Here is a 21644-nt window from a genome sequence, read left to right on the forward strand (position 1 = left end):
TGAAACAAATGACAATGAAAGTTAAAGTGGTAAAAGTATAAGATCGTAATTACAATCCGATAAATATGGCGCAGGGTAAAATCAAATCACACTTCGCACGACAGCTTTATCTTAACAGGTTAGTGTGATTTCAAGAATGGACATGATTAAAGCGCGTGTGACCCAAACACACAACTCGTTTCAAATACAAGAAGAAATAGTCTGCAAATGGAAAACTGACCACTTTTAAAGTCTTTTCTTTTTGTTCTGCGTCTTTGTCGTTGAGGAGACTGAAACCCAACTGTTACTGTCCAACGCACGCAACATATCATCCATATTTAGACTTTATTACCATGACAACATATTTATTTATGACAGTGTTTGTTATTAGTACTCAGAAATATTCATTCAGTGTGTTATTTGATTTTCTAATTTCGAACAAAAGGGTTTACTGTTACAGTGAGCACAACACCGTTTCCTGCCCGTCACTCACCGATTCCAAAAAATAAATAAAATTTAAAAGATTTGATTTATCTCCTGGAGTGAAAAATACCCTGAAGCACTTCAACCTAAGTCTGAGTTGCTGAGTAGATTATTTCTTACACATTTAAAAGTATTTGGATTCATCCCAATAACTCATTTCCATTAGGCCTATATTTGTTAGTGTCTAATGCCTCACAAATGAGTGTGTGCTGTTTAAAATATTTTCATTTTAACGAAATGTTCGCATGTTTCCACTTTACATCAACATCAGCACATTAGAATAAAGAATAAAGTGATAGGAGAGAAAAGACTCTTGTTTCTGCAGCGGGCTGTGTGAGGTAGCACGGCTGTATCCTACAGAGTGAAATAAGGAGAAATACACAGGCTAGGTTGTTTTCGATCATGTTGCTTTGTTTATATGTTAAACATTCATTGCAGCCTGTGAATTTTTGTTCTCTACCACAATAAACGCGGGAATAAATAGGCCGGATATGAGCTCCGTTTTTTATTTTTTTTTTTTATTTTTTTTTTTTTTTTTATTAGAACGGACAGCCGCTCTGCTTCTCTGAAACTTGTGACATTTACTATGAACAAAACAGCATTTCAAGATGACGCACACCACAGACCGTAAGAGACAGGGATTGTTCCTATATGGAAATAAAATCAGGTTCCTGGAGAGGAGGGGTTTGGCGGCAGCTGCGTGTTCACGTCTCCGCTGCTGCGGGTGAGAGGCGGAGGCTTATTCGCACCGTCAGTGCGATGTGAGGAAGAAGCGGAGACAACAAACAAAGAGCGGCTGGCCACGTGCGCTGCAGCTGCTTCACACTCACACACACAAATACACACAACACGCACACACGCACACAGCTGAGCCACAGTGAGAGGTCACAGCCGCCAGGGGGCAGTCTGACCCCTACAAACCACAGCAGAGACGGAAAGCGATTCATTATCTCACGTTTAATCTATGGTATATTTTATTTGAGATTTTTTGTTTGTTTGTACATGTTGTTTTAAAAACATTTTATACAAGACTGTTCGGTTTTTCCCGACGTGAAACACCAGGAGAACACGCAGCAGTCACCCTGCGATGAAAAACGATGTGTATGATCCAGATATGTCTCTGTGAGGGGAGCTGGTCTAAAACAAGGAGACTCAAATCCATGTGTCAGCAACCTGCTGAAGTGTATTCGAACGTACTAATTCCCTACCACCTCTAGGGTTGCTCCTCTGACAATGAACCTGACCTTTGACCTCTCTATAGTTGGCATAAGAGAATAATAGAACGAAATGTCACACTGGTTGTGAAAGTGCAGAAGTTGTTTGAATGTGAGAATAAAGTTCTTCACCTCAACTTAAAGTGTGGGAAAGCATTTAAAAGTGACATTTGGTTGGGCTGCTGCTTTTTTATTTTATTTTATCTTCAGTCTCTTACACAACATACGGTGATGATGCTGGTGTGAATCCTACTCAGGCCTAATGCAAGCTGCACTTGTAGTCACTATCAACATGCATTTAAAGGTGAAAAAGCCTCAGTATAATATAAAAGATGAAAACATCTTAAAAGAACATAAAACATCATAAATTTACTATCAGGGTTTTGCATGTGATCAAATAACAGGATGTGTATTGTGAACTGGATTCAGACTGGCTGGTAGTTCTCTAACCTCTCCAGCAAGACCTCAGAGTAGCCAGGGGAATAGTACCTGAAACAAACACACAAACATACACACAATGTAAATACCTTATATGCCTATTGTGTTTCATACTGCAAATTATGCTTTTTGAATTCACTTTTCTACTTTCCACCTTTTAGAAACTTCATTTAAATGATCTATTCACATAAAACCTTGATTCTAATTATAGTTTAAATATAATTATAATAATTAATAATAACCGTGTTTTTGCTGTTCATTTTATTTGTGATCATTATGTAAATGAAGCATGTTGTTGCCCTGAAAAATGCTACAGAATTGAGTTAACAGGTTATAGTTTCAGCTGATAGTGAAGGTGTGAACAGTTCCATCCGAGTCAGCGCACAGCTCTGACATGAGTCTACATGATCAAGTGATCTGATAAGTCATTCCAACATTACTATTTACGTCTCTTACTGTTTCACTCTCTCTCACACACACATACACACACGCAAGGGTTTAGATGTGCGGTAGCGTGCCCGTGTGTACCTGACTATCTCTTCAGGGAAACAGCTGTTGATCGCGTTGATGTACTCCTGGAGAGGAGAGCCAGGCTCAGCCTCGATCTCCTGCACCTTCTTCAGTCCCCCGCTGGTCACAAACAAACGGCGAGCCTTGCTGTCATGAGGCAGCACCTTTGACGGGAGGATGGGAGAACAGGGTGTACACAGATGACTTCGTGATCTGAATCGCAAACATTCGGGAGAACTGACATTTATCTCAATTTGAAAATGCAGATCGTGGACTCGCTCACCTTGCTGAACTGGCACACGACATGTTTGAGGATGTTGCTCGGGGCATCGTAGAGGAGGGGCTCCAGAGCAGGCAGGTGGGTGCACTTCTGCAGAACGCTCTTCAGAGCAGTCTTACTCTGAAAAGAAAAGGACACGAAAGTCATAAAAACCCTTTTCCCGCAGCTGACCTGTGGCTGAAAATATCTCTGTGATATCTCTTATCCTTTCTAAATGTTTACTAAGAATTCAAGAAAAGGCTCATTTCTATTACCGATGCCGATGAGCTGATCAAATATTTGCAACCCGGTATAGAATTTTATAAAAAACCTATTAGCCAAAAGTTTTGTTTTTGAGAACGCAGTTTCACCTTGATTTCAGTTGTGATAAAAAAAAAAAAATCACTTCGTTAGCGCTGTTCAAAGTCTCATTAAAGCCTCAGTGCAAAGCAGCTCTTACTTTAAGCTGCAGGTCCTCTGAGCTGCTGGCATCCATGTAGAGTTGCAGCAGTTTGGGCAGCAGGTTCGCTGTGGCCACGGCCCTCGCATGCTCAGGCGTGTGACGCCCTATCTGGCCGATGGACCAGGCTGAGGCCGCCTTGATGTGATGTTCAGGTTCCTCAGACAGACACAGGGCCAGCTGGGGCACCCCCTGCAGGACAGGAGGACACAGCACAACAGGACTGGTTCGGTTAATATGACCTAGATACTGGACCTGAAGGAATGTCTCTGGGTTTAGTGGTTGGCTTTAGCTGTCACATGACAGAGAGATTAACCAAACACACACATACACACCTTGGAGAGAATGACAGCCATGGCAAGACTCTCACTGTGAGCTGCCACATATCCCAGCATTATGATCCCTGGCAGCCGCAGGTTTCCATGGCAATCGCCCAGATAATCGATCACTGCTGCCATGCCACCACAGTTCACAATCACCTGGGACAGCTGGAAACACACATGGACACTTTGTTTCCTGCGACTGATTGTTGTGTGTGTGTGTGTGTGTATGTGTGTCTGTGTGTATGTGTGTGTGTGTGTGTGTGTGTGTGTGTGTGTGTGTGTGTGTGTGTATGTGTGTGCAGTACCTCTGGCGTGTGTTTCACCACCTCCCTCATCAGAGTAGTGACATTCTTCCTGACATACTCATCTGGATCTCTGAGGCAGGCCACTGCCGCAGGGAAGATCTCAGCCTCTATCACCATCTCTGCCAGGCTGACGGAGTGCTTACTGATCTGGCTGAGGGCTGAGAACACCTGCCTCTGGATGGAGACAAAAACATGTCTGAATATTTCCAGAAGTCATGAATCACATTTTTGAAACATAAACTAACTTCATGTTTTCCTGCAAATGTGTTGAAATGTCACAGTTTTTCATCTTGTACTTTAGCTAGGTCCACTTGTACGTTTTTAATTTAGTTAAATTGAACATGTAATTGTTTTTTTTAAGTTATAAAATCTACCTGCCATAAATGCCAATATTTAACATTCTAATTCGTTGCCAAAATATTTCTTTCAATTTCAAGGAATTGCCTTCAAGACTAGTTGCCACTTTTTACTCAAATTCCACCATGTTTCCAGGATTTTCATTTTCCAAGACTGAGAGAAACCTGACTTCTGTATGATTGTGTCACTTGCAGGATCCTTACAATGTCAATACAATTTTGTTACTCTGTTCCATCTTGACAGGTTTTATAACACTGATAATCCATTATGTTTACTTAAAATTGCTGAGTTAGTTCAATGGTAATTTACACTCCGTAATTTAAGATTTTAAAGTTTGTAATGTAAAATGTTTCTTATTCATGACAGAAATTTTTAAAGAAAATTATGTTAGATAAATATTTTTTAAATAACTTTGATTAATTCACAAATCACAATGTATAACATATAGAAAGCATAAAGGGCAAGAGGTTTGTTAAAAGGTGAATGAAGGGGACAAAAAGAAAAAAAATCATAATAATATAATTTAGATAAGAGACAGAGCCCAATAGAAACCACAAAGAAAAAAATATACATCATATATATTATATATGATATACATAATTTATTTTTGATTTTTTTTTTTTTTAAATAAATATTTCCAAAAATCTGCTTTAGAGTGTACTGTTAAATCATTAATTGATATTATGTGATAACATAACAGTAACCTACTTTAATTTGACAGAAAAATTATATGCAAAGAGAAAAGTATTTCACTTCCTATTATTCAAAAGCCTTAGGTTTCAATAATCCAAACAGCAGAAGGCACTGGAGTTACATATTTACATATTTAGCATGCATGTCTTAGGTATTAATTAATTTTATTTGGTAAGCATTGTTACAAAGCTTGTAAACATTCTATAGAGAAAAGAAAAGAAAATTAAGAAAAATAGCTCTAATTTTATTTCATTTATGCCATTATACATCATGAGCTGAGTAAAACCAGCAGCTGCTAATTGAAACTTTCCTTTGAGCTGGCCTACCTTGAGTTTTGCGTCTGGGTTGAGGGTCATCTCTGCCAGCTGTGCGATGGCACCAGTGTCCACCACAGTATGGGCCAGCTCTGGTGTGTGTTTGGAGATGTCACTGAGGGTGGAGGCTGCGATGCGTTTGAGGGCCATCTCAGGCTCCCGAAGACACAACACCAGCAGGGGGACTGCGCCTGCATCCACAACTGACTGTGACAATACTGCATGGATCATGGAAAGGGGTGGGAAACATGAAAAGACACAGACATGAATTAAGGACGAACCAAGAAACAGAGATGTGAAAAAATCATGGAAATCTAAAAATGTCAGTGTATCCTCCTTACATGCATTGTGTCGTGCGATGAAGCCCAGAGCCCAGGCTGCGGCCTCCTTCACCCCGGGGTCAAACTCCTCCAGGCAGAGAACCAGGGCTTCCACCCCCCCACAGGCCACCACAGCTTGGGACAGCTCAGGGGAGTGTTTGGCTACCGCACGCAGCACAAAGGCTGCTGCTTTCTTATAGAACCTCTGCACACAAACACACACAGGCACACACATCAGTTGCCATGGCCCTGCAGAAACCTCATATAGTTCAAACTTAAGATTTAACCCACATTGCACCTTTATTAGAAATGAGAAACAGGACAGTTATATTTTTCTATAAATGAAAAACCTCATATGAAATGAAAGTCTGCATAAAAAAAAATTCTCAATATATTTCTTTAATAGTTCATTTTATAACTACATTGTTTAAACACCCCCTGTATTCTAGAGTTTCCCTGAGACTCTTTAACCTCGTTTTGTTGACATTTTCTTTAATCTCTTGTTGTTTAAGGTCTCATAGAACCCACATAATACTGTATGTGTGAAGAGTAATTGCTTCTAAATGTAAAATATAAATTATAAGTATTGAAAATATTCATATATGGTATAATTATTCATGTACTATAAAAACTCTCTAGAAACTCTGCAAATAAAACATATATTCATTTTTAAAATTTTTTTCTATATGTTTCACTGGAGTGGAATAAAATTCTGAAGCAAACGCTGAATTCTTATCAGATTTGCAGATTATTATATGACACTGCGATGCCCCATTAATAACAAGAACTAAACCTTGTTTCCCTCCATTCTGAGCCTCTGAGTGGGCTGAGAGAGAGAAAGAGAAAGAAAACAAAGGCCTGGTTGCACTCATGGTAAAGGGCTCTTAGGTTTTGAAGTAGCCCCCAAGCGAACTGCCAAGTTAGCCCAAAACACACTCTCACATTCAGGAGGTTGACCCTGAGTCCCTGCAGGGTGACAGCCTCTGTCTGTCCCTCTCTTCCTTCTCTATCACCAGCCTCCTCAAGGTGGAGACAAGCTGCCACCAGCCCCAGATATCCAGGAGCAACAAATTAGCAGTCAGTGCATGTCCAAGGTATAAGGGTGAGATAGCTACTGACGTTCTGTGAGGCCAGTGAGTTGACCAGCTGGGGAAGGATGTCTTCCTTAACCACAGCCTCCGCCAGGTCATCGCTGTGGTCCGCCAGGCGGCCCAGAGCCAAAGCTGCTGTCTGCTGGATGCTGGGGACCACATCCAACATCAGAGGACGCAGCATGGACATCACACCTGCAGGTGAGGAGAGGAGAGGAGAGGAGAGGAGAGGAGAGGAGAGGAGAGGAAATCGTATAATAATAATAATTGGTGGGACTGCTGACTATATGTTGTTGTCAGGTCCAAACATTCCATTTATTATTATTCTGCTGCTTACTTTTTTGGCATTGTTTGTTGTAGAAACTACATTCAAACGTCAAAACATTCAGGCATTACTTTTAGTGATATGTCTCATAATTTACGAAACATTTAAAGTTTTGTTGGATATTTTTCCAATTAAAATGAATGGGACGATGTTCAAATCCACTAAAACTTTCCCTGTTTGAACTTAAACTACTTCATTTAAACTTTAAACAGGTCCCAAGACTTTCAGCTATTTAACTTTAAATTCAACTTTTTGATATCTTGTACAGATTTTCATTTATCACATTTTAAGTTTATAATGGGAGTTTGAGTGGATGGCATCAATGAGAGGGTTTAAAGCTGCTCAAAAGGAAAAAACATGTTTAACTAGTCCTCACGGCCACAAATTTCACTCTTCACACATAATTTCTTGACAGAAATAAGGCAAATTTGTCCTCTTTAATACAACTGCCCCATTCACTCTAATGTAAAATGAGAGCAAAAAATCAGGAGGAAAATATGAAGCAGGGCTTTTTTTAAATCGTTGCACATGCCACATTTTTGGTATCAAAGAGACAAATCTTCTTTATCACTGCGTTCGGCAGACTCTCCTCTCTGAGAATATATATACTTTTATGTGATAACGAAATATGTAATAATGATGATAATAAATAAATGTTAGTCCAGTTCATGAGCCACTTCCTTTGGCTCAGGCTATATAACACCTCAGCAAAAGGAGGTGTCTCATGAACTGGACTAATATAGCTATTATTGTTTATTATTCATTATTAACTATTATTATTATCATTACTAATGAGCTACTGGACACCTGAATTTCCCCTAGGGGATAAATAAAGTATCTAGCCATCTGTCTAGGTATTTATCTATCTAACAGTTGTAAGCTGGTAAGCCTGAGTTTGAGAGGTATATTTCAACTGAAATCCCGTACAAACTGGGCAATTAAGATCACAGTGGCAACCTGTGAGTGCAGGGGGAGACACAGCTGATTCAAATCAGCTGATTAGATCCCTGGTGTTTATCAACCACTTTTCTAACAATGCTGTCAAAGTCCAGCTCCATGCTGCTCCTACAGTCTGTTTTCACTGAAAATATGTTTCACTACAGTTTTAGTCAGGAAAAATAGATAGACCTTTGTCAGCTGTCCTGAGCCTGTAACGCCACCGCCGTTTCACCAGAAATTGCATTGTCTAGCTTTATTTATAACTTTGTTTCTTACCTGCATTTTGAAGGATTTCTACGTTTTGTGGTCTGGCTGTCAGATCAGCAACACTTTGCACAAACTGCATCCTTGCTTTCTGATACTGCTCGAAAACTGCAAAGCACAAACAGAACAGGATTTCAGTGTGAAACGCCACGCCATCTTATTCTCATGATTTATGGATCAAAACACCCCAGGAATCTCACCTTGAATGATATGTCGTTGACTCATTGTTACACTGATGAAAAATGCCTCTTTACAAAGTTATTTTCACACCGAGAATTACAGAAATAAACACTGAGTTTATCACAGGAGTCAGTGTAGCGTTTTTCCCACTCGTATCCAGGTCCTGGTTAGGTGGTGTTGTTGTTAAGTGTTGCCTTGGCAACATACAGGAACCCAAACGTTCTGTAGCGCCTAACGAAGATCGTCTATTAAGTTGAGATGAATCACTCCGCTGCTCTCTGATCCGCACATGCGTTCCTGTTTTCCGCCCGGAAATATGTGCAGAGTGAGAGCTCTGCTTCATCATATCAGTTAGTGCAGCCCTTTGTTCCCGCTGAAAGACAACCGCGGATATGTCTCACACTTTCACATCATTAATCAAACCGATTCAGAAAGAAACAGAGCAAATGCTGATTCCAGATATGAGTAGATGTTCAGCTGACACTTTCATAATGATTTTTTTTTTTTATGACTTGGCTGCTGGAGGAGTGTGTCCTCTAATGAGCTCTCTGGAGGAGTTCTTATTTTCGTAAGCATTTTGTCAACCCAGTTTGACAGGAGTGATATGGCCTAAGTAGACTTTTATCATTATCATTATAAAATTATAAAATGTCACTGAAATGCGATCGATGCAAACACTATACGCTCTCTTTCCGTTGATAGTAGCCTACCCTATATTATACCCTATCGTATAAAAAGAAAAAAGTAGATAAAAGAAAAATAGAGGCAATGATGATAACAGCATAAAGCCTATGAGCAAATAGCATATTTCAAAATTATGAACAAAAACAGGTCCAATCTGGCACACAGACATAACACTGTACATTTTGGTTATGTTATTCTACAACTGAACAGCGGAGTGAAAGATATTAAAGGTCCGATTCAGGTGGCAAGGTAGGCGATTCATTTTTTCAAAGCCTATTGCTGGATGTCTTCGCTACATTTCCCCCCCACAATTTCCCTAACAACTAGCCTATTTAAAGGTATTCCTATATAGGCTATGTCATTCAATAGAAATTTTAAACCCACCAACACCATAAGATTTTTCTGTGAAATCGGATCATACTAAGATTTTGTGTTCATTTTCTATTTTATTTTCTACATTTTTTAGTTTTGTTTAGTTTTGTTGTGGATTTAGAGAGAGGTAATTATCAAATTACATTAAATGAATCTTGTTATCGCTCAGGGAGCTAAGCCGCAATTGGGCAGATACTATATACTGTACAATATATTAAATCTGAACAAGCAATATTTTCGTTTTATTAGCCTACTTTACATTTGGAAGTAATTAAGCTATTCTGTGAAACCTTGTTTCCAAAATAAAATGTTAATACACTAACAGCATAATGTGCTTTTTTCTTTCATCTGTTTACCACAGTACCTATACACCGTCTTAAATTCTGCTCCACGCCTGGTTTACTGATTAAGGTTAAATCTGGTTTTATTGAAAAACTAGATTTGATTAACAAATCTTTGTAGGGTCCTCCAGATAAGTGGTTTAAACATCACTGGTGTGTACATTTCTGTATTTTTACTTTTCATAATTAGCCCAATTCACAAGATTTTGAAAAAAAAGGAAATTTAATTATATGAAATTGTTATTAATTCGTTAAAAATCGTTGGTTTGGTGGTCTACTTTTAAAATGCCTTACATTTAGCTTAATGATTTCACAAACAGCAAATGTCAGCTTCACTTGAGACTGAAATTTAGAATGAAAAATAATAAAGTTATTGACTCGTAGACAAATTAGACTATAAGTCTCGATATTTCATATTATTTTAAATTTTCCATTAAAATTGTTTCATTTCAGTGCAGAGAAATGCAGTTACCCGTGTGATAAATCATCAATACAAAACAATGATAAAGGCTTCCATCTTAATTGAATGTAGCCTATTCAGAAACATGATTTGATCACGGGCCAGATCTCCTCCTCCTGACTGCTCAGAGCTGCCTGCCTAACTCAGTTATCTATCAGCGCTGATTCAGACAGACATCTGGCGCTTTGCACCGTCTGCCCCCTTCAATTATTCCTTTATTCATTTCATGCAGAACCAAAGACTGACCAATGAGCTTCCGGCGCAAAAAAAAAAAAAAACCGAGTTGACTTCTTCCGTAAGTGTAAAATGTTTTATTTAGATGTTTTATACTGTGCAACAGTAACAATACAATAAGTTGTCCATACAATCGAGCGATACAAATACGGAAAACACGGGAGACATCAAAACATCTGTCAACTGAGCATGAAATGGAGCTGAACAGGAGCCCAAGTCATTCCTTCAGAACAAAGGGGGATAAGAACATCGCTGATTAAATATGCATTTTGTTTCTATTTACACGTGGATTCTCTAAAACTGCTTATAACGTGCTAACGACGTGGGGGATAAGCAATCCGATTCCACTGCAGCTACAAGAAAGTTGTTGTTTTTTTCAGTAAAAGGCAAAGTAAAGTTGATTTTTCCTCCATAGGCATTTTTCCGTGAAGCCAACAGCGCTATACAAATGTATTTAGCCTATAACTTTCATTGGAACAAGATTGATGCCTGAAAAGCTTCCAAAAACCCGTCCAACTTGTGAGATAAACACACGGGATCCTCTCTCTTAAAAGGAAAGTGTTCTCATGAGCATGCATGTTTAAACTGACAGTTTCAAAATATCCCAACACACATGAAATATTCATGATAAACACGCTGAATTTGAAAAACGTAAAAGAAAATATAAAAGACTATCTTCAGTCGTTTCTGTAAAATAAAGATGTAGCTTTAAAAAGGGGGTAAATGCCTGTCCTTCTGCTTTCCAACGCCCCCCCCCCCCCCCCCCCCCCCCCAACATCAAAATTTGCCTTCTTATTAAAATTCCCACGCCACCCAACTTCCTCATTCATTTTATTTTGAAATGTCTCCGATTCCACTACGTTTAAACTTACATATGATGCCGTAATATTTATAACAACAAATGGAGAGAGAAAGAGAGATTACATTGTCTACACAATGGAACTACATTGGCATGAAAACAGTATTAGCTGAGCGGGAGTCTGGCGTTGGCTGGTCCGGTCCGGTCCGGAGCCCCGCGTCATCCGGAGGAGGTCGACGAGCCGTTAAGGGAAACCTTCCGGGGCTTGGTTCCCCCGCTGCCGAACTGGGTGAAGGACCGGCTGGGGGTCGAAGGGGCGGCGGCTGGGGTCCCGTTGACGTTATTGGGGCCGTGTGGGAGCTGCGGGTGAGGGGACTGAGCGGGTGTGCCGGGGCTCGGCAGTGATGAGGACGTGGACGGAGCCCCGGCGGGACTCCCGGCTTTGTCGCTGGCAGAGTCGCTCTCTGGTCCGGATCTGCTCGCGCTGTTCTGGCCTTCCTGCTGCGCGTGGCTCACCTTCATCTTCTTACAGTTGGGTCGGACTCGGTACTTCAGGGGCAGCGGGCCGTTCTGTGGTGGCGATAATAAACATTTCATATTATTTTAAATAACAGTTTCATTAGGCTTCACAAACCCTTTCCTATTCAGCAGCCTCCTGTCAGTCAGTATTTCATGTAAAAACTATAACTAAAAAATAAGAATATTTTTTACACCAGACATTAAAGAGGTGGAAACCGATATTTATATATTTATATATATATACTCACACACACACACATATTATAGGCTATGCTTTATCAAAACCGCAGCAATTGTTGCCAATAAAATGAAATTAAATGTATGTGTTTCAATGTACAGTATTTACTGGGGAAAGCACAAAATGAATTCTAAACACAACCTGATTGCATGATCAGTGCTGTAATTTTAAGTCTCTTAAAAATGGAGTGACCATTTTTTGTTAATAGTAGCAGTTTTGAACAATAAATCAAAGAGATAGGCTATTACATTATATCCACATCCATCGGATGAAGATGGACATGATTCTAACAAAACTTATCTGACAAAGTAGATGACTTAAAACCATCAGTTCTTTGATACATTTTAATAAATGGTCAATATAAGGACATTTAGGATATGGGACTCAGCAGCAGTTTGAATAAACCAAATCAAGTCTCCCCTTTGCCCAGAAAAGTCTTACCCTTCTCCAAGTGTAGATATATGCTATATCCATTAATGTGTAGTAATCTTTCAAAGGTTCATCTTCATACATGACTTCAACCTGGAGAGAAAAAAAAACAATAAAACAGTAAATATATCTGCAATTAAGTAAGATACTGAAAAATGAGTCTTGATATCACAATTTTCTTGAAAAGACAAATTTACATTCAAAAATATTGTCGATGAATAAACAAGTAAAGATCAAAAAAGACCTGGTAGGCATTTGGGATGTCCATTTTGCTGCGCAGAAACTTCCTCAGATGCATGACTGTCATGGCTGCTGGACACTGCAGGTACCTCTTGTTAGCCACCTGAGGATTATGTACATCCAAAATTATACATCTTTGTTTAAATGTATATTGATATAAAGTGACTACTCATCTAAATTGTTACGGAGGACACAGGCTGGTCCACCTTAAAATCGGAAACAGAATTTGCTTTACAAAAAACCATCTAGTTGTCTCTCAGGAGAAAGCAACACTGTCTACAGATTTCAGCAGAGGCGGCAAACTAAATATTCATTAGTTGCTGAAAGAAAAGGAGCTTGCAGGACATTTCATCTTTACCTGGTTAAAAAGGATGTTAATAGGAGAAAAATAATGCTGAGAAAGAATGTGGCCAAAATCAACTTGCAGTACCTGATCTTTACACTGCTTGTCCTCCATTCCACCTCCCAGTCTGCACAGAATTAAAGGCAAAAATATTAAGATCAGCAGCATTCATGTTTTTCATGTCCATATGCCATATTAAATACAATAACAACATTGCATTATTATTTTAAAAAAGAAAAAAAAAACTACATCTAAAAATATAAAATTTGATTTTGTGGACATCATGTGATCTACAGAACCAGCCGCTTGAATGAAAAGGACACTTAATTGCTTTACTATTTTCTTCCCACAAATATTACTTTTTTCCTTCAAACTAAATTTGACACATGAAGTAGGTGTAGCTTACTACTCATTTCAACAGCTGTTATGATGTTCATAGAGTATTGCAAGGACATTGCCTGTGTCTCAAAGAAGTTGGTAAATTGCAAAAAATAAAGTAAAATAATGAATAATCTCTTGGCATGATTTCATAAAGTCTGGATGGGAGGGTAAGTACGCAGGTGAACAAAACCAAAAACAAAGTAAAAAAGTGAAATATAGTTGGAACTGTGAACTGGAGGGTGACATAACCTGCTGTGTGTTGATCCAGCGTCAGGGATGTGTCCATAAACACTCAATAACACCATAATTCTGGCTGGATTTAATCCTTTCTAATGCAGTATCTTGTCTAAGAGAATAACTCTATAATATGCAAACACAATGCATTGGAGCATATGACGTTTTTTTCTAACCTGTTAAGAACAAACATTTCAACATAAATATATAGAATTAACAGTAGCACTGCAACAATATTACTGCAACAAATAATCACTTGCTTTAATATGGACACAGAGGCGAAGCCTACCTGCTCTGATCAAAGAACTCAATGGAGAGACTGATGATCTCATCATCAGTAATAATTCTCTTCTCCTCGTCTGCCACCTCTCCTCGATCCTCATTCGATCCGTTTGAAGCTGCAGAAAAACACACATGTTGACGGGCTTGTGACTATACTGAAACTGAAGTTTAAAAAAAAGAAGAAGAAATATTTTTGGAATGCTACTTTACAATAAAGCATGTGATAAGCGGTAAATTAACACCATCGTTTTCATCCAAAAAGTAGGAAAATTCTGTTTCCATCTTCACTGTGGTGACCAAGTGGAAGTTGGATCATCAATACTTGGTTTCTAACTCACCATCTACAGGGTGCTCCGCATAAAAGTCTCTCCTCCTCTTCATTTCATCTGAGGACATCCAGAAAGGAAAGCCATTACAAGTCTGTCTTTTTTCAGGTTACACAGGAATATCATTTTAAAGCTGAAAATACTGTATGAACCAACATTTGTTGGTGCTCTGTTTTTTTCTCCATGTGATTTGCAGCAATAAATCGGAGCACGTTTGTTCAACACAACAGGACAAATTACATCAGAATAGTGGTACTGATGTAATAACTGACTAAGTTAATGGTTTGATTCAATACATTACATTATGGATTATTTCAATGCAGCAAAAATAGCCTCTGCCTAAAAACCCGACATACATCCCGCTTCCATTTTATCATAACTTTCTACCTTCAGGGAGTGTAACAAACATGTAAGACTTGGCAATGTGACAAGAGGAGTTTTGCCGGACCTAGTTTGACAGGTTTTATCAACAGCATATACAGTGCAACACAAAACAAAAGCAGTCCTTTACAAGGTAAGAAAAACAATAAAATAACAGCATGTATCACCTCAGAAAGTACAGCATCGGATCAATGACATATTCTAAACACTCACCAGCCTGAAAAAACAAGCTTTAAACAATAAAGTGCATCCATATCGAAACATATTTATTTGTAATTCTATATGATCCTGTGTCTTTACTTTCGACTTACAGGGGTGTGTAATGCAGTGGCTGTAGCGATGCAATACTGTAGGAAACAGCTTATCAGAAAAATCTAGAGAATATTTGTGAATACAGTCAGAATGAAAGTAAAAATGACACGTGAGATGCAGAGGCTGTTTCACAGTCACGCTCTTACTTTTGAAGAGGCCGGGGACCAGTTTGTACACAATGTCCTGTAGAGTTTTGTCAGACCTAGAGAGGAAGAGAGATTTCAGTCATGTCACTGAGATACTGGACACTGGACACGTCAACATTTTCACTGAAAACTAGACTGATGAACTGATACCGATGGTTGTATTATTCCTGTTCAACTAAGCGTTTGGATAAAAAGACAAATGACAGCTAACGACTGAAAAGCTGGTTTCCTTGTTTGTAAATGCCGTGCTTGAAGATAAGTGCTCCTAAGTTATTGCATTACAGCACACATACAACTGTATGTAACACACAGACGTCCTTAGCTGCTGTTATAGGCTGTGGGAAATCACACATATCATACAAGAGGTCTGCAAGTGTTCCTTATGTCTGAATATTTTAAACCAATTACTGGCTGATCCAGCTGTTCAATGAAGAAACAAAGGGGGAAACCACAAAAGGCAAGAAACAGGAAACATAGAATGTTCAAACTTTTGTCATGGTTGCTCAATATTACAAATGCATGAAAATAAATTTAAATATGAGAAAGAGTATTTACAAAGCCTTCTAATGTGCAGCAAGTAAAACCATGATGAGGCACAAAAGAAACAAAGATTGTTTGCTCCACAAAACTAAGAAAAGATACCTTTACCTTTGCCTAACAATAGATACAAAATACATTTAAAAACCAAAGGGAAAAAGATGCAACATGGGGCAAAGAATTAAATAACTACAGTTCTCACCTAATGTTGAGGAGAGGCTTTGTTTTATGCACTTGTACATCACAGATGGGACAGTATTTGCTGGTTTCCAGGTAGCGCACAATGCACATCTTGCAGACTGCAAACGATAGACAAAGAAGGGAAAAAAAAGTCAAAATCAGATTTCATCTGAGAGGATATCCTGAATCTAAACTGATAGGCTATTGGTAAATCTGGTTTAAGGACTTGTTGCTAATGAGAAATCACTTTAGCATTAACACTGCAGCAGCAAAAAGTTGAAATAAAAGTATATGTGCAAGAAAATATCTAAGAAAGACTCCTTTAAGGAATAACTTCCTGCAACACATTCTGTCAGCGGTGACATTTCCATGTTTTCATTTTCCCTCCACAACCAGAGAAGAGCCATTGTTTCTGCGGGCTTGCTTACATGAGTGAAGACATTCGATTATGGTGGTTGCGTCTATGAAATATCCTCCACACAGGACACACATGAGGTGAGGGTTGAGCTCAGTAATCTTTATCCTGGTGGTTCGATGCATGGTGAGAGAAAGGAACAACAATCCTGCGTGGAAAAAAAAAACAAACAAACAAAAAAAACAGATATAGTCAAAACAATACGTGCATGGCAGGCGAGGAGGCATCAGAGGAGCTGCAGGTTTCTTTTACAGCGCGAGGCAGACCATTTGGAAAAGGCTGCTGTTTGTTTGACTGTGTTAAAGCAACATCATCTTTTATGCTAATCCAATAATAACGAAAGGGGAAGCTGCCCGGTGGCAGATTGATAGGCGGCAGCACCACGGAGTCACCTGACAGAGGCGCAGTGAATAAATATAAATCAATCACTTCTACAGAGAGATCGATGGAGCTCCGCGCTCCTCTCCTTCCGTTCAACTTAAATCAGCATCAGAGGAACAGCGCAAGCCCTGGCATTCAGCACGAAAGTAGCTCAGATCAAAGCGTTTCTCTGTTCCAAAAATGAGTAATGGCGCAGAAAATCGCAGGTTTCATACCTCCACATTTGGACTCAATCGAATCTGCCAGATCGGATGGGTGTGATAGTTGGGTGTTTGAATGCGTAGCATGGCACTTTCACCCGCCCGCGTGAGTCCAGCTTTAATTTTAAATTAGAGAACCAATATCGAGACTTCTGACAGAAACCTGTGAGATCGTACTGAAAATAAAACAAATCAGAAGAATACAGCGTCAAAGGCTTTAGGGGGATCAGAGGAATCTGCGTCTTTTATCTCTGAGAAAAACTGATTTTGTTGGTGAAAGCTTCAGTTTATAACCAAACATTTTACCGAAATTGGGAAATGTTGGTGGAAATTAATACCAGGCACGGGGACAGCGGCGCCCCGGGCTGAGGGTGGGTGTAAAGAGGGGGGGGAGGGGGGGTATGATAGGAGACACCAGTTCACTGCGTCAGGTGTGCCACACAGGCTGGTGGGGAAACCTGAGCGTTTCTATGGCAACTCCTTTTGCTTTTTAGCCCACATGGCTGATCGCCAGTGACCAGAACAAGGCAGGATGTCAAACCAAAACAACAACACGGCGAGCTGCCGGTGTGCAGAGCGGGAAACAGGCAGGGACCGGAGGCTCCCCCGTCCCCTCCGCGCACACAAGACAGCGGCTGGACTGCCAGGCTGCCGACAGCACGGCTGCCATTTTGTGGAGGAAAAAAAGCCCGTATCGGTTCAACGGGCTGCGGGGATTCCTTCGAAAGGGGGCCAATAAAGCCACTATCCGACGCGTTTATACACGTTCCCCAGATCTTTATGGACCACAAAGAGGAGTGTGTGTGCGCGCGCGCGCGTGTGTGGGTCCAACTCTGAGAATAACCTCAGCTTTATCCTCGTTCGCTTTGCGCCGTGTTTTTCATGGCGTGTGTGCGATAACCAGCACCGTGCAGCACCAACATGGCCAGACAGCAGCGACTGCGCTGAAGTTGAAGCGCACACTGGATCGACACTTATTTATTTCTGCGCCATTGTCGGATAAAGTCACACGCGGAGACTTTATTAAACGTCACCCTTGCCTGTAGCCTACTTTGTGCCAATGGGCTTTTAACTTCACAACACCCGGTTCTGTTGAGTCACAAAAAGCTCAATCAGTGAAACAAGTCACCCAGAGAAAAAGTATCATCGGTTTCTCATTTTCTCCAATATTTATGAGCCATGAGGTAAATTTATCCTGGATGGTTGGAAAACAATCGTCCGCGCCGGCGCATATTAATAAAGGCTGTGCTTTAACGACTATCAGGGCGCCCATTGCTGTCATTTGAAGAAATAAAAACAGAGCCATTAAGAGTCTAAATGCAGCCTTTAGACTGGACATGAGGAGTTGACCCTCTTTAAACGCTGGATGACAGCCAGGCAGCCCAGCTCTGAACCCACACTGTTACTTTATGGAGCCACAGCCGGCACCGTGCCCGAGTCCCGGCCGGTTTCAATGCTCCAACCGACCTCTCCTGGCCGCCTCTGAACAGACCACTGCAGGCAAGTTTGGACAGCGACTCAGTTCAAAGGATGCCTCACACATGGATAATGATGGATAATGTCCACATATATGCAGGGGAGCCTGTTGCGCCATTAATCGATTGACTGGTGTTTGGACAACTGCTCTCCTTCTGTCCTCAGGGAGCTGCGTGCTCACTTTATAAGACTTCAAGTCAATCACTCCATAAATCCAAACCCAAATAAAGTTCATTCATGGTGGGAACGAAAGCTGCTGAATGGCTGCTGTAGCAGCAGGCAACAAACGCTATACAGCAAGTCTGTTCAGGATTTTCATGATGGATTCAGCTCTGAATATAGAAAGGTTGATTGCACATAGATGTAAACTATACACCACACGTCTTCTTTTTAAATGGATAGCTACGTTTAATTACAGACTCAGTGATGATATCATTAATTAATTCAGAGCAGCTACTGAACCTTTAATTATCTCAATAAAGCAACAACAAATTTAGAGATTTCTCTGGGCTCGTGCAGTGACCCACAGTGCTGCCCACCTCATTTATTACCAAACGAGACCAGTTCCTCTTGTAAAGGTTCCCCTTACACTTAAATCAACAGCAGCTGGAAATAACCCAATTAAAATCGGCAATGGGAAAAACCAAGAGCCCATATTAAACTGCTGTCAGTGAATCGAGAAAAGCGTGAATTAAATAAGTGGAGATTCCTAATCGCCCATATGACTGAAACTTAATAAAGTCAATACAAAGGAATAACTTTTATTCAGTGTGTTGAGTGGTTCTCATTACACACTGTAAGCCATCTAGTCTGTTAAGGCTACATTATCACTTCTATTCACAGACCTGTGAGGCTGTCAACCTGCAGTCCCGGCTGAGGGGAGGGGGTGGAGGGGGTGAAATACATTAATTTTAAACCATTAACCACACACAGGGTCCCCAACAGCATTCATGGGTAAAATGATAATTTTTCCCCCACTTTGAGGGAAAAGCCTTGGCTCCTGTCTGTCAGTCCTGTGTTACCAGACTCACACAATGCACCAGCATTCAATATATGGAAGAGAAAATATAGAAATCCATAATGAGCTTTAGTGTCAATAAACAGTCTATGCCGGACACAGCTCGTGTGAATTTAAGTGAATTTACCGATGCTGTCGCTGCTTGGTGAGACACAGCCAGCCCTTTGTATCCTGGCCGACGAGTCGCCCATAGGCTACTTTTTTTTTTTTTTTTAATTTCTCAAAAACTCAACCATCCCTCTTAATCCAGATAATCATACACCACGACATAAGCAGCCACGGTGCGTGTTTTACAGCGATCCAGCGTTTCCTAAGAAGCAGTCATGAAACATTTATGCACAATTGAAATGGTTCGCCTCCTTGTCACGTTCGTGGGAGCAATCCAAGTTAAGTTAATAAATCCAGCATTTGCTCATTATCACCCAAAACCAACATAACACCCAGTTCATAACACCCCAGACATCTCAACTCTATAACATGAGGACGCTGTATGGACACAGGAGCATAGAAGGACCGTTTGGAGCACTTGCTACTGTTAACATCTCAGCCAACCCAGCCTGGTTCGCCTGAGATCTCCCACTTTACCTAAATCCAAACGACGCAATGCAAACCCCAACCGCTATCAACTTATACGGACACGTTACTGAGGAGTAGATAATGCAACTGAGGGTGTGCGTGGATCTTAATTCACGTTTGTGCCCGAGCGGGGAACATCTTTTGCAAAAAAAAGTGGTGCGCAGACACACACGGAGCTCCACGTCGGTGATCGCTGCAGCCACCGTTGAAAGCTCCACATCCACCGCTGGATCGGTGCGTAGAAAAACACAAAAGCACAAACCCCAAACCTCCCCTTCTGCCCCCGTTAGTTAGAGACGATATCGAATAAGACATACCTGGAGGCTCGGCTGGGAATCGGTGGGTCTTGAGGCGAATAGACAATGAAAGTTGGGAGGCGATCAGCAGAAAATGAATAGGAGCCGAGCCGCCATCTTGAAGCAGGCTGCAGACGCTGTCAGTGGCGGAGAGCGCACGGCGGACCAGAGCGCATTTCAGATGTGCGAATAAAAACTCCTCTTTTCCTCTCCGCGTATGCGCCGTGTGCGTATCCGATCTGCGGCTTCACAAGAGCCCGCTCCCCCGGCTTCGGCTCGGAAAGGTTCTCACTTCAGCACCGATAACTTTGCCTCCAAAACATTCGCTTCACCCCCAGTAATATGCAGCAGTGTGTGTGTGCTCAGTGGAAACTGACACCGTCCCCAAAATGGCTTGTAGTTCGACCGCCCCGCTTTGGTCACGTGGTCTCATTGCTTAAGGGTGCCTAGGAATTACTGTCGGTGTATTCTGTTTCTCATGATCTACTACGCACGATATAAAATAACACACAAAACACACGCATGTACATATGAATATGTTATTAACGACTAAATCCCATAAACCACTCAGCAGCTTGTGCTTTATTTGAGCTGATATGAGACCGGGCAGCTGCTTAAAGGCGCCTAAAAACTCCTGTCGGTGAATTCTGCTCTTTCTAATGTATGACGCATGATTTTAAATAAGCCATATGCTACCACACATTCATGTTGCCTAGTTTGTTACACTTTTCATCAGGTAAAGCCACATTAAAGGCGCTGATATATCCTAGCTCCAAGAGCTCCATGATCAGGGGCATGTAGAAAGTAGACCAGGCGGCTGATGGAGTGCCCTCGTCTCTCTGATGTTAAAAATAACGGCAGCACACGCACTCACACACGTTCGTGTCGTTTTGACCGTCAAAATGCCTCAATGCACTCACTTCAACATGAAGTCTATTGGAGCACCGCGCAGCTGCCTTATTAATCTCTGCTGGTCGTTGCTTTCAAGACCCACGCACTTGGGTTAAAATACGTCCATGTGACAAATGGCTCTGGTGTCAAACCTTTGTCACAGGCTGTCCTGACATCTGCAAAAAAAAAAAAAAAAAAGAAAAAAAAAAAGAAAAAAGAAAGAAATGCGCCTCAACTTCCACTTGATGAATCGGAGCCCTTATCCTTCAGCCGGCGCCGCAGAAAATGAAGGCATCGCGGATGTTTATGGAATCTGAGCCGCTGTGGTGCTTCAGCTCAGGAGCTGAAAACTTTCAGCTGAGGTGGATGCGGAAAGCAGGAGAAAGCCGAAAAAGGGGGACTATTTATTTATTTTTTATAGTGAACAAAGTCAAAGATCTATGTTTGTAGTCTTTTAAAAATAGCTCCCATCAGCCCGAGTCCTCTGGAAAAAGCAGGA

General features: G+C 40.8%; 2 protein-coding genes across 3 annotated transcripts; both read right to left on the reverse strand.

Annotated features, from left to right (window-relative positions):
- Positions 1-1403: 1403 nt before the first annotated feature.
- spag6 (sperm associated antigen 6) lies at positions 1404-8622 on the reverse strand. The gene is made up of 11 exons (XM_056364058.1): positions 8475-8622; positions 8287-8382; positions 6775-6941; positions 5677-5860; positions 5348-5553; positions 3972-4145; positions 3679-3831; positions 3344-3535; positions 2908-3024; positions 2643-2788; positions 1404-2165 (listed from the first exon to the last, which is right to left on the reverse strand). The coding sequence occupies exons 1-11, from the start codon at positions 8497-8499 to the stop codon at positions 2102-2104; spliced, it is 1524 nt and encodes a 507-aa protein (XP_056220033.1). The 5' UTR covers positions 8500-8622; the 3' UTR covers positions 1404-2101.
- A 1985-nt stretch (positions 8623-10607) lies between these two features.
- bmi1a (bmi1 polycomb ring finger oncogene 1a) lies at positions 10608-21319 on the reverse strand. Of its 2 annotated transcripts, none has more exons than XM_056364571.1 (10): positions 21175-21319; positions 16321-16455; positions 15915-16011; positions 15176-15231; positions 14349-14396; positions 14018-14126; positions 13201-13240; positions 12775-12873; positions 12543-12623; positions 10608-11914 (listed from the first exon to the last, which is right to left on the reverse strand). In XM_056364571.1, exons 2-10 carry the CDS (start codon positions 16430-16432, stop codon positions 11564-11566), a joined length of 993 nt encoding a protein of 330 aa, XP_056220546.1. In that variant the 5' UTR covers positions 16433-16455; positions 21175-21319; the 3' UTR covers positions 10608-11563. The 2 variants fall into 2 exon arrangements, with proteins under 2 accessions (XP_056220546.1, XP_056220544.1); XM_056364569.1 differs by lacking the exon at positions 21175-21319 and adding an exon at positions 20276-21136.
- Between the last annotated feature and the right edge of the window lie 325 nt (positions 21320-21644).

Source organism: Seriola aureovittata, chromosome 20 (genome assembly GCF_021018895.1).
Source record: "Seriola aureovittata isolate HTS-2021-v1 ecotype China chromosome 20, ASM2101889v1, whole genome shotgun sequence".
Classification (NCBI taxonomy): Eukaryota; Metazoa; Chordata; class Actinopteri; order Carangiformes; family Carangidae; genus Seriola; species Seriola aureovittata.